At 38.5% G+C, this 19,510-nt stretch overlaps 1 protein-coding gene across 1 annotated transcript in view; it reads right to left on the bottom strand.

The window, feature by feature from the left end:
• Nucleotides 1-2,365: 2,365 nt before the first annotated feature.
• Vom1r42 (vomeronasal 1 receptor 42) overlaps nt 2,366-19,510 on the bottom strand; it is a 40,627-nt gene continuing 23,482 nt past the window's right edge. The window contains exons 6-8 of the mRNA XM_087580002.1: nt 12,266-12,755; nt 3,882-4,041; nt 2,366-3,796 (exon numbers count right to left, since the gene is read on the bottom strand). Of these exons, the coding sequence (XP_087436128.1) occupies nt 2,829-3,796; nt 3,882-4,041; nt 12,266-12,661 (1,524 nt within the window). The 5' untranslated portion in view covers nt 12,662-12,755 and the 3' untranslated portion in view covers nt 2,366-2,828. The remainder of the gene's footprint in view (nt 3,797-3,881; nt 4,042-12,265; nt 12,756-19,510) is intronic.

Raw genomic sequence — 19,510 nt, 5'->3', positions numbered from 1 at the left:
CAGTATCTTATTACACCAGGTATGACTGTCATTCATTGTGTTCACAGCTGGGTAGGATTATTAGTGACTTCCTTCCTCTATCACACTGTATGCATCCCAGGTGACATGAAAGCCATCCATCAGGGATGAATCTTCTTAGTAAAAATAAACTTTGATTTCTCTTGTTCTATTCACAAAGAATCTAGTGTGTTTGGTCAGAAGGTGTTGTTGAGTCCTCATTGGTAATCAAGAGCAATTGCAATAATCTGTATAGTATGAGGAATTTCATGGATAATCTAACCACTAAATACAGGAAAGGCATTGGATTTTTAGTTGGCATCCTGTGTCTTCTGAGATGACCATCATCCTCTATATAGGGTAGTAACTCCAAATGAATACAAACACACACACACACACACAAACACACACAACGAAAAAACAAAAGAAAAAACCCACATATATACACTTATATACTACATCAATTTCTCAAGTATCTTTGGTGTTAAATATCCCTTCCCCTACATCCTTTGTGCCACCCTCATGCATTTTCCTTCTTGGGTTAATAGCAAATAGTTTTATGAAATATTTAAATATATCATGAGCATAAGTGGACATGTAAATTCATACATATGTACAATATATATATATACATATATATATAATTTTGTTGATTCTGTGTTGGGATGTTTGTGATAATTGAGGTATATATGTATTTATCTTCTCATGGTTAATTATACATTTTAATGTTGGATGTCCTCTGACATTTTGACCATTCAAAATATTAAATTTTGTAAAGAGATTGAGTTATACTTAAAATAAGATGTATGTCTATCAAATTGACAATATATTGTACATTTTAAATTTCATTGCTGAAATGACTGTGAATGTGCTTCAGAGAGGTTCAACAGAAGGAAGACCAACTTTGAATCTGAATGACACTGTTCCACAGGCTGATGTAGAGTCTTAAGAAAAAGAAGCAAAGAAGAAAGAACTGAGCACAGGCATTTGTCTTTCTACTTCTTTATTGTGAACTCAACATAAAATATACCTTATGCTCCTCTTTCTACCAAATTCACTACTTTCCATGATAAACTGTGCCTTCAGACAGTGATACAAGACTTTTTTTCTACTTTGAGTTGTCTTCATCAGATATCTTGTCACAGAAACAATTTTTAAAAATTTACCAAATGATTCTCCATATTTCCTAGGTACCTATGCTTTTCCTGATTTCTAGAATATGAAGTCTGTCTCTCTCTGCTTAATCCCTTATAATTCTCTCTCTCTCTCTCTCTCTCTCTCTCTCTCTCTCTCTCTCTCTCTCTCTCTCTCTCTTTCTCTGTGTGTGTGTGTGTTTCTGTTTCTGTGTGTGATTATGTGTATGTTTATGTGTGTATAAGTGTCTGATTTTGAGATAGCTTTTTTTTCAAATGCATGTTTTAAAAAGGTTTCCTCTAAATTTGTAGTAGTATTTTTTTTTTTTTACTATTTTCTATCAAACAAAAAACAGTTTAAAACAACGACTTTCTGAAATTTGCAGGCAAATCGTTGGAACTGGAAAAAAATCACCTTGAGTTAGGTAACCTAACCCAGAGAGACAAAAATGGTAAGTACCCAGTTATAAGTACATATTATTTATAAAGGACAATCATGCTATTATCCACAGACAAAAAGGCTAAGAAATAAGAAGTGAAGGGAGAACATAAGGGTCTTTCTGGGAAAAGGAAGTTGACTAGATTTAGCAAGTGGACTCTGGATGAGTGGAATTGGTAACAAAAGGGAAGATGGCGAAAATAATGGGAGAAACATCTGAAATTTATGGAGACTAATACAAGGGAAACTTAATGGAATCTATGACAGTAATCCTAGCAAATTCTCCTAGTACTAGGGCACAAAGAGCCTGAACTGGCCATCTTCTGAAAGCAGCAAGGCCTCAAGTTGCTTTGCAACTCCATCTATTTAGGTGGTGGTGGTAATTTTATTCTTGATCTGTAACCAGTGAATATTCATGGGAAGGGAAATGGGTAAGAGGGCAGTGAACTTACCTCGAAATATTAGAATTGGGTTTAAAACTACAACTGGGTACAAAAAGACAGAGCAAATGGTAGGCCACTGTCAGAAATTCCTATGGAGCTTGAGAGCAGAGAATACTTGGAGAATCAAGGGTCACATAGACTGGTATACAAGGTTGCCAATAAACCTTGTCTGAAACAAGGTAAAACTCAAGAATTGACAGCTAAGAGCTCTAACTATCCACTTCTGCTGTGGAACTAAGAGAAAAAACAAACACTCACAAAACCACACCCCTTACACACACACACACACACACACACACACACACACACACACACACACACACTCACACACACACACAGTATAACCACACAAAACAAACAAATGTGGCATTTATTTTACAGTGTCATTGCTTATTTAATATACATCTCGTACAAAGTACAAGCTCTCTTTTAGGCATTAGACATTTGTTACACTAAACTGTCAAATGACTCATCTTCACCCTCACTTGACAGTAGAATGGGACAGCAAACAGATTGAATAATTCAGTATTTATATTTCCAGGAGCCATTGAGGAGAAGCTCCATACTAGCAGGTGTTTTTCTGAGATGGATTCTCAATGGAATGTAGATCTATGACAGTTTCGCTTCTTTAGGTAAGGCTGATAAGATTCATTTTAGGAAACATTCCACCTATTAATATGCTTTTTTCCTAGATGGGTCCTGGAATTATATATTACTCTTCACTGAATAAATGCTGTTTAGAAGCTACATGTTACTTCATGTGCAGATGAAGCACTGAGTATGAAACCCTGCTATCATCTTATAGAATTCTACAGATCAGTGAAATTTGTGGCAATTTCTCATGTGACGGTGGTATGTGGATGACTGGCAGAAGCTTTTGTTACACAGAAAGCAGGTGTAGGGCTTTTCTCCAGTGTGGATCCTCTCATGAGCCTTCAAGTTTGTCTTGTGGCTGAAGGGTCTTTTGCATATATGACATTCAAAAGGCTTCTCTTCCTTATGGATGATCTCATGAACTCGAAGGTCTGATTGACTATAGAAGCCTTTATGACATTCGGAACAGAAAAATGACCTCTTCTTCCTGGTTTTTTTCTGGCGTGCTGAATGATTATAGGGATATTTAAAGGTTTGGGGACATTCACCACTTGTGTATGTATTGAGGTCTTTCTGGATTCTCTCTTGATGAACTTCACAGGTAGAGTTTACCTTATTGCTTTGTAAAAGTTGTAAAGTCACAGAGGGAGGAAGGTCTGGCCTGGTAAGGAACCCTAGTACCTCCACTGGGGCATCTTCTGAAGAAGGTGTCCTTAAGGAATATTCTAGGGGCCTGGAGGTGCCTTGAGTGGCTCTTATTAAACACTCGGTGACTCCATAAGAAGCGCTGCTGTCTTTCAACTCATCTGCCTGATTTGGAAAAGAGACCTTCTCATTTGCAGGACTGCTAACACCATGATTTCCTTCACGAGCATTTGAGGAACTGTAACAGCCATCATCACTATTTTTAGTCCTGTGTGGCCTAGAGAATAATCCTGGTTTTACCTCGGTAGGGACAGTTTGAGAGAAGCATGTCCTCAGGGACTCTATTGGGTACTTGGAAGTGACTTCAGTTGTCTTTCTGGCACTCTGGGTGACTGCATAAGAAACAGCTTTAGCTTTAGGCTCAGCATACTGATCTATTTGGATAATGAGAAGAGGACTCCTCTTCTCTCCAGAACTATTAACACCACTATTTCTTTCACTAGCATTCCATGGATTGTTGCAGGTATCTCCACTGTTCTCATTTCCTGTGAAAATAAGATAGTCTATGAAACTGTGTCCCAGAAGGGATTCTCGCACAACACCCCTCTTCTGTTCAGCTTTTAAACTCACCTGTTTCCATGAACATGTCTTGGGGTCTCTGCAAGTGTGTCTGTAAATTTGTTTGTTTTGGCATTGCTGTTGCTTGCTGTTGTTTCAAATGTTTGATGACTTCTTTTAAGGGCATGTTTTCAGAAAAAAGGGCTGTCTGCCCCTGCATCGAGACACAGACCTGTAAACAAAGCCAAGTGACCATTGTCAATGAATCTGTGGATGACAGAAAACCTTCCCTCAGTCTGCTTACACAGGATCACTGGCCTATAGGTTAGCTCATGTGTCTAGCCCTCATATCTAGGGGTAGTATCCTGGCATTCACAAATTCTCTTCTCTAAAGTCACTATCTACCCTGTGTCTGCAAATATTGTGTCACTGTATAGAAGGAAACAAAAGGTTTCCTATAAACTTTGGCCACAATATTTTCTTCAACTCTTCAAATCATTAAAAGATCAGATGAATTTTGACTAATTTACAAATAGGAAGATCCCCTTCAAAAAAAGTTGCTGCTTCTTGCAATCATTGTCTCTTCTCCCACCCAAGATATTGTAACTGTTACAAACTGGGTCTCTTAGTGTTGTGGTTTGCCCTGAAGTTACTGTATTTTGATGCTAATTCCACTGACCCAAGGACAGCTGCCTAGTCAAGGACTCAGAACTCAGGTGACTTCACCAGAACCACCTCTCCATTGAATTTGTAAAGTACAGGTGAAGGGCAGGTACAGGATAGAAGGAGGCCTGTCATTGGAGGAGAAGGAAGGATGGTGGGAGAGAAGTTTGAAGGAGGAGGAGGAGAAGAGAAGAGAAGGGAAGACAGGAGAGAGGGGAGAAGCCATGGCAGGTGATGTTAAGATTCTGCTCTGTGTATTTACAGGTTGTTATCAGCGTTCTTAAGGGATGGATGGTACTGGGCTTTGTATGTTTAAGTGGGCAATTATATCTTACCAATTGGGTCAAAGGTTATTGTGTTGTGTGTTCCTTTATGTGGGGGTTTGAGTGTAGGAAAATGCGGCTGGGATGTGTTTCCGCCAAGATATCTAGCAGATATCTGAGCACCGAGGTGTAGACCCAGTGGGGTAAAAGACAATAATACATCATTTATTTTTATATTTTTACAACAACATCTTAGGGGGAAATGACCATGGTTTGGCAGGAAAAAACAAAAAGAAAAGGAATCTGTATAGTAGGAGGGCATAAAGGAGCCCACAAATTGTCTGATACAGCCTTCAGGCCTCTGGCTTCAACCAGGACAGATCATCAGTTTGCCTGCTGCTGTGAAGACTCCTCAGGCTGAAGACCTCCCAGGAGATCTGCTATAGCCATGGCCACAGGTTTTCCAGAAGACCTGCAGCAACCCAGGGACACCAGAGGCAGGCTCCAGACAGAAAAACCCAGGCCAGTAAACATAAGTTATAATTAGACGGCAAGAGGAAAGCACAAGTCCATAACCAACAAAAGCCAATGCACTTTGGCACCAACAGAATCCAATTCTCCTACCACAGCAAGCCCTATATACACCAATTCACTTGAAAACCATGATGCTAACATAAAATCCTATCTCATGAAGTTACTAGAGTCCTTTAAAGAGGATACCCACTGAAATACAGGAAAATACTCATAAACCGATAGAAGCCCTTTAGAAAGAAACAGATGAATCCCTTAAAGAAATATAGGAAAACACAGTCAAACAGATGAAGGAATTGAACAAAGTAGCTCTACACCTACAAATGGAAGCTGAAACAATAAAGAAATTAAAAATGGAGGCAACCCTGGCAATCCAATATCTAGGGAAGAGTTAAGTTGATACAGATGCAAGCATCAACAACAAGATACAAGAGATAAAAAACAGAATCTCAGACATAGAAGATACCTTAGAAGATATTGACACAACCATCAAAGAAAATACAAAACATAAACTCCTATCCCAAAACATCCAGGAAATCCAGGACACAATAAACACATAAAACGTACAAATAATAGCTATAGGAGAGAGCAAAGATTCCCAGATCAAAGAAGCAGAAATGTTTTCAAAAATTATAGAAGAAAACTTACCCAACCTAAAAAAAAAGTAAGTAGACATAAATGTACAAGAAGTCTATAGAACACCAAACAAATTGGACCAGAAAAGAAAATTCTCTCCTCACATAATACTTAAAACATTACATGCAGAGAACAAAGAAAGAACATTAACAGTAGTAAGGAAAAAAGTCAAGTTATATGAAGGCAGATCTGTCAGAATTGTAACAGATTTTAACCGAGACATTAAAAACCAAAAGAGGGGGCTGGAGAGATGGGTCAGTGGTTAAGAGCCCCGACTGCTCTTCCAGAGGACCTGAATTCAATTCCCAGCAACCACATGGTGGCTCGCAACCATCTGTAAAGAGATCCGATGCTCTCTTCTGGTGTATTTGAAGACAGCTACAGTGTACTTATACATAATAAATGAATAAATCTTTTAAAAAAAAGTCAAAAGAGAATGGACAGAGGTCATGCATACCCTACAAGAACACAAGCTATTATAACTGGCAAAACTCAATTGTTATAGATGGAGAAACAGAAATATTCTAGGAGAAAAACAAATGTAAACAATGTCTATCTACCAATCTAAACCTACAGAGGATTCTAGGAAGAGAACTCCAACACAAAAAGGGTACCCACACCAAAGATAAAACAAGGAGTTAATCATCACACAAAACCAAAAGGAGAGCATCACATATACAGAATGCACTTACAACAACAAACATAACAGAAACTAACAATCATCTCTGTTTAATATCTGTCAAATCAAAGAACTTAATTTCCCAATAAAAAGACATAAGCTAACTGACTGAAGCAGGATCCCGCATTTTGCTGCAAGAAACACACCTCAGTGACACAGATAGACACTATCAGAGTAAAAGACTGGAAAGTTGGGGTTGGGAATTTAGCTCAGTGGTAGAGCGCTTGCCTAGCAAGCACAAGGCCCTGGGTTCAGTCCCCAGCTCCGAAAAAAAGAAAAAAGAAAAAAAGAAAAAAAAAAGACTGGAAATTCTTCTAAGCAAATGATTACAAGAAACAAGTGGAGTTGCCATTCTAATATCCAATAAAATAGACTTTCAACCAAAAGTTATCAAGCAAGATAAGGAAGGACACTTCATATTCATCAAAGGAAAAATCCACCAAGAGAAAGTCTCAATTCTGAACATCTAAGCTCCAAATGTAAGGGCAACCATACAAATATTAAAAAACCAAAAGAAAACAAAAACAACTTTCCTAAAGCTCAAAACACATGGTGAAACACACGTAATATAGTGGGACACTTCAACACCCCACTCTCACCAATAGACAGGTGATTGAAACAGAAACTACACAACGACAAAATGAAACCAATATAGGTTATGGACCAAATAGATTTAACAGATATACGCAGAAGATTACACCCTAAAACAAAAGAATTATACCTTCTTCTCAGCACCTCATGGTACCTTATCTAAAACTGAACATATAGTCAGTCACAAAACAAGCCTCAAGAGATAAAAGAAGATTGAAATAATCACATGCATCCTACTAGATCATAATAGATTAAGGCTAAACTTGAATAACAACAAAAACAACAACAACCAAAAAAACCCCACATAACCATGCAAACAACTCTCTACTTAATGACATCTTGTCTAGGAAAGAAAGAAAGAAATTAAAGATTTTCAGGAACTCAATGAAAATGCTGACATGGCATTACCAAAACTAATGGAACCCAATGAAAGCAGTGTTAAGAGGAAAATTCACAGCACTAAGTGCCCTGGTAAAGAAATTGGAGAAATCCTATACTAGCAACTTAAACAGCACACCTGAAAGACCTAGAACAAAATGAAGCAAACACACCCAAGAGGAGTAGATGGCAGAAAACAGTTAAACTCAGGGCTAAAATCATCCAAATAGAAACAAAGGGAACTATACAAAGAACCCACAAAACCAAAAGCTGGTTCTTTGAGAAAATCCACAAGATAGATAAACTCTTAGCCACACTACCTAAAAGGCATGGAGATAATATCCAAATTAACGAAATCAGAAATGAAAAAGAAGACATAACAAGAGAAACTTAGGAAACTCAAATAATCATCAAATCCTACTACAAAAGCCTATACTCAACAAAACTGGAATGTCTAGATAAAATGGATGATTTTCTAGACAGATACCAAGTACCAAAGTTAAATCAAGAGCAGATAAATATAGAGGGAAGTGATGATTCCCTAACTGGTACTTGATTGTGTCAATAGAGAAGGCAGAAGTCAATTTCTGGGTGAAAGGAAATAGCTGGGACTTCTGGGTCCCAGGAGCAGAAAGAAAGGATGGAGCTGTTCAGGCCAGACTAAAATGGACAGGAGAAAAAGGGAAGATGGATCCACTGATGGTGGCTTGGTAAAATTAGCCAGCAGAAATGGGCAAATTGGGATTGAGGCCTTGTAGGGAGCCATTCTGAGCTATACAGTCACAAAGGATGTGGGGAGCGGGTGTGGCCGCAGTCCCAAGATGGTGCCCGGGACTGCAGCTAAGTCTCATGACTAGCACCTGACTTTCTCACACACCTGAAACTAGCCACGTCCATTGTGAGAGCTGCGCAGGCGCACCATGACGCAAGATCAGGCCATGTGACATGGACCTATGAACCGAGACTACGCAGTCTGGACTGAGGAGGCGGAGTTGAGGGAGGATATAAGGGAGTGTGCTCCGGGGCTGGGAGGAGGAGAGAAATAAGAAAAGAGATTGTTGCTTGCATGCAGAAAAAGATTCCTGAATAAACTGCTGTGAGAAGAACATCGTAGTTTCGCTCCTTTTCTGCGGGACGGAGACGGAGGCGACAAGGCCTGAAGCAGCTAATCTAAGAGCTAAACTGGGATAGGTCAGAGGTACTAGGAAGGCAATAGCATGCTTTTTAAAACTACATGCAACAAGTAAATATATAAACAGTCTTATATGTCCTAAGACATTAGGAGGAGTCATTAAAAATCTTCCAACCAAAAAAAGTCCAGGGCCAGATGGCTTTAGCACAAAAGTCTACTAGACCTTTATGAAAGAGCTAATATCAACTAACAACACTCCTCAAACTATTCCATAAAATAGAAACAGAAGGAATATAACCTAATTTATTATTCTATGAAGACACAATTACTCTGATCCCTAAACCACACAAGGACCCAACAAAGAAAACTGCAGTCCAATTTTGCTTTTGAATATTGATGCAAATATACTCAATAAAATTCTAGCAAACTGAATTCAAGAAAATATAAAAAGCATTATTCACCACGATCAAGTGGGCTTTATCCCATGGATGCAACTTTGGTTCAATATATGAAAATCCATTGATGTAATCCAATATATAAACAAATTCAAAGAAAAAATCATATGATTATCTCCGTAGATGCTGTAAAAGCATTTGTCAAAATACAACAGTTTTTCATGGTAAAAGTCTTGGAGAGATGAGGAATTCAAGCCCCATACTGAGACATAATAAAAGCAATGTACAGCAAAGCAAGAGCCAATATCAAATTAGAAGGAGAGACACTTGCAACAATCCTCCTAAAATCAGGGAAAGGACAAGGCTGCCCAGTCTCCCCATATTTATTCAATATAGTACTCAAAGTTCGAGTGAGGGTAATTAAACAGACAACAAAAGAAGACCAAGGAAATACAAATTGGCAAGGAAAGAGTCAACCAGAGAACTTCTACAGCTGATAAACAACTTCAGCAATGGGACTGGATATAAAATTTACTCAACAAATCAGTATCCTTTCTTTACACAAATGATAAATGGGTTGAGAAAGAAAATAGGGAAAAAGCACCCATCGCAAAAGTCAAAAATAATATAAAATACAGTGTCACTCTAACCAAGCAAGTGAAAGATCTGTATGACAAGAATTTTAAGTCTCTCAAGAAAGAAATCAAAGAAGATCTCAGAAATTGGAGAGATCTCGCATGTTCATGGAATGGTAGGATTAACATAGTAAAAATGACAGTATTACCAAAAGCAATCTACAGATTGAAGACAATCCGCATCAAAATTCTAAAACAATTCTTCACAGACATGCAAAGAGCAATTCTCAATTTCTTATGGAAAAAAAAAACAGGATAGCTAAAGCAGTTCTTAACAATAAAAGAACTTGTCTGGAAGTCAACATCTCTGACTTCAATCTGGACTACAGAACAATAGTGATAAAAACTGCATGGTATTGGTACAGAGACAGACAGGTAGATCAATAGAATAGAATTGAAGACCCAGAAATAACCCCACACACTTATGGACAGTTGATCTTTGACAAAAAAGCACAAAATATACAATGGAAAAAGAAAGCTTCTTCATTAAATGGTGCTGGTCTAAATTGCAGTTGGTATGTAGAAAAATTAAAATAGATCCATGTTTGTCACTTGAAAAATACTCAAGTTCAACTGAGTCAAGGACCTCAAAATAAAACCAGATATACAAAATCTATACAAATTATATTAGAAGAGAAATTGGAAAGTGGGAAGAGGCTTGAACTCATTGGCACGGGGAGAGGGGATGATTTCCTAAACAGATCTCCAATGTCAGGCTCCGAAATCAAGAATTGATAAATGGGACCTCATGAAACTGAAAAGCTTTTGTAAAGCAAAGGGCATTGTCAATAGGATAAATTGCAAGCCTACAGATTGAAAAAATCTTTACTAACCTTACATCCAATAGAGTGCTAATATCCAAAATATATAAAGAACTCAAGAAGCTAATATTCAAAAAATCCAAACAACCCAATTAAAAATTGGGGTACAGAGGTAAACAGAATTAAGAGCAGGGGAATCTTCTATGGTCATAAGCACACAAAGAAATGTTCAAAGTCCTTATCCTTGAGGGAAAGGCAAATCAAAATGACTCTCAGATTCTACCTTATACCAATCAGAATGGCTAAGATCAAAAACTCAAGTGACAGTACACATTGACAATGATGTGGAGAATGGGGAATACTCCTCCATTGCTGGTGGGATTGCAAACTTTTATAACTACTCTTTAAATCAATGTGGAGGTTCCTCAGAAACTTTGAAATAGACCTGAAAACACAGCTACACTATTCTTGAGCAAATAACCACAAGATACCCCACCATACCACAGGGGTACTTGTTCCAATATGTTCATAGCAGCCTTATTTGTGATCGCCAGAAGCTGGAAACAATCCAGATGTACAACAACAGAAGAATGGATAGAGAAAATTTCATTCACTTAAATGATGTAATACTATTAAGCTACTGAGAACAAGCTTGACATCACAACTCACACCCAACTGAAACCAGTCCAACAAAAACTTATGTCTCCACAAGATGCAAACTGTCTCTGTTCTTAGGAACATGACTGGATTTTATGGCAGCAGTTTACTTGGATTTCAGTTTCAATCATGAAATTTTCAACTTAAAGCTCAAAGGAGTGAAAATGTGAAGTAAAACAAACTGTGAAATGACACCTTGTTTATAGACTTAAAAATGTAAATACACAGAATGGCATGGTAGTCAACACATTTAATTCAGTGCCTGAAAAACAGTTATAAATTCCTTGAGTTCCCATCTAGCCACTGCTACATAATGAAATGATGTCACAAATGAAAACAAACAAAAAGAAACCCCAAATAATCAACCATACAAACAAATCAACCAAAATGTAAATTAAAAAACCTAAAATAATAATAAGTTATTTGTACAGTGATGTTCAGAAACCGTCTTTCAATGTCTGAGAATTATGCAAATCTAGACTTCAAAAGGAGTTACAATGTAATTACATCTGCATTAAATCTTTCCAGTTTAAAAGATACGAACTGAGGCATTAGTATTGATCAAGGCATTTCTTGTGGGTATATGATTGCCAAATACGAATGTGAGAGCCATATTTCAAAATCAGAAAACATACTTTATCATTTTGTCACATCAGTTTTCAAGGAAGAATATCCCAGTGTCATGTAGTAGACTATTTGGAAAGCCATTTAGGCACTTTAATCCCCAGATTCAACCTCATAGGTCCTGGTATCATAGGCTAATGCTGTCATACATATATTTAAGTGTTTGCTAAGGTTCCAACTCAATCCTCATGATTACAATGTAAGTACTTCCATGACTCAGCCATATTCCAGACTCAAGGCATTTCTTCTAAACCCTTAAAGTCCAATTGTCAACTCCTCAGTCTCTCTGCCATAATCTTAATAAACTAAATTTAAGTACGCTCATCAAAACATTGATGACCTTTCTACATTATTTATACTAATTTAGGACAGTGCAAATGCTTCCTTGTAAGACTTTTGGTGGAATGAATAAAATCTCACTAGTAACAAAACTGCCAAACTTTCTTGCTTTTTCCCAAATCCAAATGACTGCCTTTCCTTCCAGCATAGCCATCTCACCCCGGGTACTCACCATGGTAGGAGGCTTCAAGCACTCATCAGTCAGCCCCTCCATGAATCTCCCCATATTTCTTCCACTTGATTCCCAGTTCTCTTTCAAGGCAAACTTGTCCTTGCAGTGCCCAGTGATGAGAAACTGCTCCAAGACCAATTGAGAAATCATCTGCTCCTTGCTCTGCTTTTCAGGTTGCAACCATGCAGTAAACATCTCCCAGAGTGTCTGTAACTCCTCCTTTGCCAATGAGCCATTGCCATTTGGTGGAAAGTTAAGCTGAGCACATGGTGAGGTATCGATGTCTTCTCCAAATTTCACAGCAGAATGCTGTTTAGGAATAAACTCTAGATTGTCTAATTGAAGGGCATTTGTCAGTGAGTCAAGATTAAAAGTTTCTCTGACCTGTGAAGCCATTGTAGAAAGAATCCCAAGAATAATCCCACTATGGCACTTCAATATCTGTCTTGTGACTTTAGGATCACTTTCAATAGTTGGTGATGTGCAAAAGCTATAAATTTAAAAGAGAAGAGACATATAATAAAAGAAAAAATCAATTAAAATTCTGTCACAGTTTCATAGTATCTGACAGAAAATATTTCATACTAGTGTTCCAAAAATGCTTCCAAAGAACAAAACATAAAGAAGATGCAAAATATAACAATGCTTGACATAGGGAGAAAAGTTCTTTGTCAAAATGGGAAGAACATAAGAACATAGCAAAGTGTGAGGTAGCACTGGCCTATCTGTTTCAACATTGGAAAAGGTGAATATATGGTTTCTGACCCTCAAAATTTAAGGTTCACCCTTGTTTCCCATTATAAAGTGCCACAAAATAATACTTCCTTAACAGAAAAACATTACAAGCAAATGATCACAACATTAATTTCATTCAGCAGCAAAAACATATCCATAAACACACACACACACACACAAACACACACACACACACACACACACACATATATATATATATATATAATTCTCATGCTTGAGCAGCATTTAAAATATAAAATGCCATGCCATATATCAAAATGATTATCCATAGCCACCCACTCTATAACAGGCCCCATGTGTTTTGCCCACCTGCTCAATGATAGAAGTACTAATCAGGGTGTAAAACTCAGGTTGTAGACTTTACAGTTTTCAAAACTAAAGTGAAGGCCTAATCCACCAAAGCCCATACATAGGTAAGGGAAAGTCTCTTAGTGTAGTAACCTTGGTTTTTGCTTTGGTAATTCTGCTTCTTGCCAACTGTTCCTGTTACTTGACATATGTCAAGCCCAAATAAGGTTTTGTGTTTAAAAGCTTACCCAGAGAAGGGTTCAAGTGTACAATGGGATTCTGAACTCCTAGCGTTAGCATTCTGTCTAAGCTCCAGTCCCATGGTTATCTAGCAATAGTCAAGTATGCCTGACACTATAATAGGGGCTGCTTGTATCTCCTCACTCTCTTGCTCTCTTGTTCTTTTACTCTTGCCTTCCCCCTCCCTTTGTCCCCATTGCCTTCCCCTCTTTCTCTTCACATGCTCATGGCCAGACTTCCCCCCCCCTCTTCCTCCTCCTCCTCTCTCTATCTCTATCTCTCTCTGTCTCTGTCTCTGTCTCTCTTTCTCTCTCCCTCTCTCTTTCTTTCTCTCTCTGCTCTGCTCTTATATCATCTTAACTCTCCTCCCCATGCCATGAATAAACTCTATTCTACTATCCCTTCCTCTGGCTGGTCCCTCATGAGGAAGGGATATCTCAGCATGAGCCTGTTGAGGCACCCCCTTTCCTCAGACCTCACCACACCTCCATAGAACATAATCCCCCCTCTTTATCTTTTTATAAACACATCACCATTGTATTCCAAGGCAGGCTAATAAAAAGTTTTTAATTGGTTTAATCGCATGTCTGACTAATCCTTTGTTATGAATTGCCCATATTTCTGGAGTTCCATAAACATCTCCAAAACCAGGCCTTTAGGCATCCAGGCTCTCAGAATTGCTTTGGGTGGGGTAGAGTTCAGTGGTCAGTGAACTCTGAATGATGCACATACTGAGATGTTAAGCTCCCCAGGGCTGCCTTTGTGCAGTGTTCCCCTAATGTCCTAGAGGTGCTTGAAAACTCCACCTAAAAGGAAAACACTTTAGAAATTCTCCTGGTCTGTCACCTCCTCAGCTAAGAATGGTTAAAGCAACTACTGTTTGGACATACAGGAAAGATCACACATGGCTGCTGATGCAGTATCTGGATTTCATGGATATGTCACTGGATCTCTTTGTATTTCCAGATGCATAAATGTTTGGTGGCATCTTACTTAGTTCTCCCATTGTTATGAGAAGACACTATGACCAGGCCAACTCTTATAAGGCAAACAATTAGGGCTGGCTTACAGTTTCAGTTTAGTTATCATCACAGCAAGAAGCACGGCAGGATGCAGGAAGACATGTTGCTGGTGAAGAAGCTGAGAGTTTTAAGGCTTGATTCAGCATAACCAGGAGGAACTGCCTTCCAGGCAGCTATTAGGAGGGTCTCAAAGCCCACCCCCACAGTTACTCAGTTCCTCCTACAAGGTCACACATCCTAACAGTACCACTCCTTCTTGGCCAAGCATATTCACACCAATATAAGTGGCCACCTCTGGTCATTTTTACACTGTTTTTCTGCCTATCTTTTATGTGCTTTTGTCAGTTTTGTTGGCATGATTAGCCAGTGGCTTTCTCTGATTTGAGATCCTCCGTCTCCTCAGCTTAAGACCTGTGCTCCTCCTTTTGGAGATCTGAATCTTTTTGGGTGTGCAAGGTCATCCAGAGAAACAAACAAATTTTTATGTGGAGAGTTCTTGGTCCTCCTTATAGAAATTTGGCAAGTACTTGTCATTGGGCTCAAGGAACTAGGCTCAGATAAGAATATTCACATTTTGGCTAATACGAAGCTTTTGCAAAACCTGAAAACTACTTTCTCCACCTCTGATGATGAGATGCAATTAGACTTATAGATACCCAGCAAAATCTTGATGTCTTACCTTGTGTCCAAAGAATACCTACTAGCTGGAATTTCTGCCTTCAAACAAAAGACATACTTGGATTATCTCTCTTATTAATAACATAGATTGCAGATGGTATGATCAGAACCCTAATCCCTAAGACTGGTCTAATACCAAGTTCCTGTAATTGTTCAACTAACTAGTTCAGCTACCGTAATCCTCATTAAAAAATACCCAATGAACAAATCAGGAAAGTGCAGTCCATCATATTGCCTGGATTGGACACAAACACATACTGTTTCCTTGCTAGTCCCCCTGGAATATACCTCTTCAGCATTTGAAGAACCTGGGCCCTCTGATTTTCATGAATGTGATTCTTCCAGAGAAACAGGTATACACCTTGTATCTGAAAGATGTGTTCTTCAGCCTCCCATTGGCAGAGACAGGTTCAAGACTACGTAGGTACAGTAGGGTATTGATGTCTCTGGATACTAGAGTTCGTGGAAATAGCAAGACCTCTATACACCAGCACAAAAATGGTCACTGACTCTCTAATCTGGACAGACACTAAACTAATTCTACCTTAGGCTTCAAAAACAGCTCTGACTTTGACTCTACCACCAGAACTTCCATATATCTTAAAATCTTTTCTTCTGTTTGTCCATTAAACTACAAACCCAATCTTTGGGGCCATGGAAACTCCCTGTATATAGCTGTCCAAATAATTTAATCCTATTAGCACAGAATGACCCACCTATATAAGAGCTGTGGTGGCACTGCTACTTTAATAAAACAAACAAACAAACAAACAAACAAACAAAGCAAGTTATCTCTGGTTTAAATTTCTATACTTACCAGACCTTATGGCATGGTTGAGTTTCTTCTCTGAATGCCACAAGAATGCTATCTGATGTCTATGTGATTCAGTATCAGGCTCAATTCAGGGCCTACCCTCAGGTAAGCTTTGAGAAACACACCATTACTAATTCAGTTTCCCTGCATACTGATAATGCAGTTGCTTGTCTGTGACTTTCACAGGATTAAAGATGAAACCACATACAGTGAGTAGTAAAAAAAAAAAATTAAACAAACAAAGTAAAACAAACTGGGAGGAAGACAGGTAGGTAGGTACGTCAGCCCAGAGAGCAGAACTGATTGGTCTCACACTGACTGTCAGATGGGGAAAAGAAAAGTTAATCACTGTTTAAATAAACATCGTATTTGATATGCCTTTACTTCCAGACATGTTCACAGTGCAACCTATAGGAAAAGAGTGCTTTTCACTTCTTATAAAAGGGTCATTAACACTTTGTGGTCCTCCTAGAGGTTATTTGACTTTCCCTACAAAATGATGTCTACCACTGCCAGGCTGCTAACTTAGTTCTCCTACAAAAGCCCTAAGACCAGTGATGTCTATTGATATTCTATGACAAACTATAAGCCATTTCTGTCTGAGATCTCATAGTAATATGACCTTCACCAGACTATTCATGTGGGGGTCTATAAAACTCTCTGCATTTCTTAGACAAAGATATGTTATACCTAGGCTGGATAACTAGTGTGTGATGTCTCAGCCAGATGTCATGATTGTGCTTAAGTAAATTCAAAACAGCCCTTACCAAGGAAGGATTCCAAACAACAGACCAACCCTGCTGATCTTTGGGAAAACTGACTTCCTGAGAGCTTTAGGATGTGAGAACATAACAACACTTGCTTGTTTTTATAGATATATTTTCTGGGTAGATAAAAGAGTTTCCCACATGAACTGAAATTTCTCAAAAAGTAGTTAAGAAGCTACTCCATAAACTCAATCCACAATGACAAAAGCTATCTAGAAAAGTCCGTGGCAAGCAAGTGAGTTTCCCAGAGGTAGCCAACTGATTTGCATGGGGATGACAGTGGCAGTCTGAAAAGACAGAGTCCTAGAGACTTTATCCCAGGATTGCTTCTCCCTGAGTACAGTCTTTTCCTTCCACTATTACATTGCCTAGTGTTTTGGGGGCACCATCCCTATTGAGCAAATTTCCTACAGATCACCATGAAGATTTACTTTCAGGAATTAATCCTATTTAGATGAATTAATGACTTTGCAGCATTCCTAATTTGATTAAAATAATTTTAAGAACAAAGTTTAAGGAGATGGTTTTAATTGTTTTGCCAGAAATATATAATAACATTAAAATCAAGAATAGAAAGTGTAGTCTCCTCATAGAATAGTAAGTAGATGCTACATGATAAGGAGTAAGTTGATCTTTCAAAATTACACTAAGAAGAGAAATAGACTTGGAACAAATTTTTGATCAAGGAAACACATTCATTCTAGGTTAGGCCCAAGGATGAAGCTACAGTTATGCACTAAAGCAAGGCCATATGAAACTATTGTTTTGAACATATTGAATAAAATATTGCTTTGAACTTACTATCGGGCATCCTTCTATAACTCTTTTTGTTTAACATTTTATCTATGAGGTAGTGCTTTAAAGTACTTCTAAGTAGGTATAAATTGCTGGAGGCAAGAAAATAAGTGTGGCTTTTGGGGGGTCCACCCCATTTACGAAATGTATATTGTTATATCTCTGTCTGTCTATATGTATGTATATAAATATGTATGTGGATACATGTGTGTCTATGTAAGTATTCATGAACACAGATGGTCAGGCAGACGAGAGAGAGAGAGAGAGAGAGAGAGAGAGAGAGAGAGAGAGAGAGAGAGAGAGCATATCTATGTTTCTGTGTGTGTGTGTGTGTGTGTGTGTGTGTGTGTGTGTGTGTGTGTGTGTGTGTGTTTGACTCTCCCCCCTTCTTCTTTTTCTTTTCTCTCTGGCTCATGAGGAACCGATAATCTCTTGAGACTCCAGCCTGACTAGCAGTAGTGGGGCCGGGGAGGAACAAGTAACTAAGCTTTTGTCTTAATTCCCTGCTGCTATTAGCAGGAGTCAAATTGCCAGAAACCATCAGCTTTTCTCTGCAGAATAACAAAGATTTCAAGAGGATAGAAATTGACAAAAATAAGCAGTGTTAAGCCACACAATTGCTGATCAGAGTTGCCAAAATTAAACAACTTTGGCCACAATTGCAGACTCCACACCTCATTTTTCGCTGTCTGCCTCAAGTTACCTAGCCTACCCCTAGCAATGGGATCGAGCGATAGCCTGTTCCCATAGCCAAAACGTCTCAACTTATAGCTGATGCTTTGGACATAGATTAAAACTTTACTTGGTATATAAGAATTCTTGCCAGGAAAAATGATTAAACAAAATAATAAAAACAAAACAAAGTCAATAACAACGGAGAAAACTAACAATTTTCATTAGATATCAGAAAATGGTGCACAGGCCTTCTTCCTTACTTTGCTTTAGTCTTCAGCTATACCAGTCCTGGGCATATACCCAAAAGATGCTCCAACACACCACAAAGATACTTGCTCAATTATGTTCATAGCTACTTTGAAACAGTCCAAAACTGGAAACAACTTAGATGTCCCTCAACTGAAGAAAATGTGGTACATCTATATAATGGAAGGACAAGAGAGATGACAAGATGGCCATGAAAATGAATGGAAATCTGCAAGTGACAGTGGTGAGAACATGGGGGCATCTCCAGGATGAGACAGGTACCTGGGATAAGGGAGACACACAAGAATCATTGGGGTAACCTTAATGGTGATTCAGTACACTGTGGATATAGAGCCTGAAGAAGCCACTTACTGTAGCCAGACAGGAACCCCAGTAGAGCAAGGGACTCCAACCCACCCACAAAACTTTCAACCAAAAATTTATCCTGTCTATAAGAAATATAAGCACAAGGATGAAACAGAGACGGAGGGAATGGCCAACCAATAACCAGCCCAATATACATGTGTTAGCAAATCCCTAACAATATTAATGATACTCTATTATGCTAATCGTCTGGAACATGTTGTACTCTGAGAGTCTTCACCCAGCAGCTGACTCAGATGCTGATACCACCAGCCAAAGAGTGGATGGAACTTGGTGTCTCTTTTGGAAGAATAGAAAGAAGAACCATGGGGAGAGAAGGGATAGGAACTCCACAGAAAGATCAAAAGAGTTAACCAACCTGGACCCTTGGGACTTTCAGAGTCTAAATCACCAAAGAACATATAAGGGCTAGACTTAAGCTTCCCTGAGTACATGTCAAAGATGTGCAGCTTGGCCTTTATGTGGGTCCCAAACACATGGAGTGGGCTATCCTATAAGCTATTGACTTTATGTAGAATATGTTCTTCTAACTGGGCTGCTTTGTCTGGCCTCAGTGGGAGAAGAAAGAAGCCTTGAAATG

Source organism: Rattus norvegicus, chromosome 1, assembly GCF_021556685.1.
Source record: "Rattus norvegicus strain SHRSP/BbbUtx chromosome 1, alternate assembly SHRSP_T2T, whole genome shotgun sequence".
In the NCBI taxonomy this organism is placed as follows: domain Eukaryota; kingdom Metazoa; phylum Chordata; class Mammalia; order Rodentia; family Muridae; genus Rattus; species Rattus norvegicus.
The sequence above is the reverse complement of the archived record's forward strand: the minus strand, read 5'-3'. Positions and strand labels throughout refer to the sequence as shown.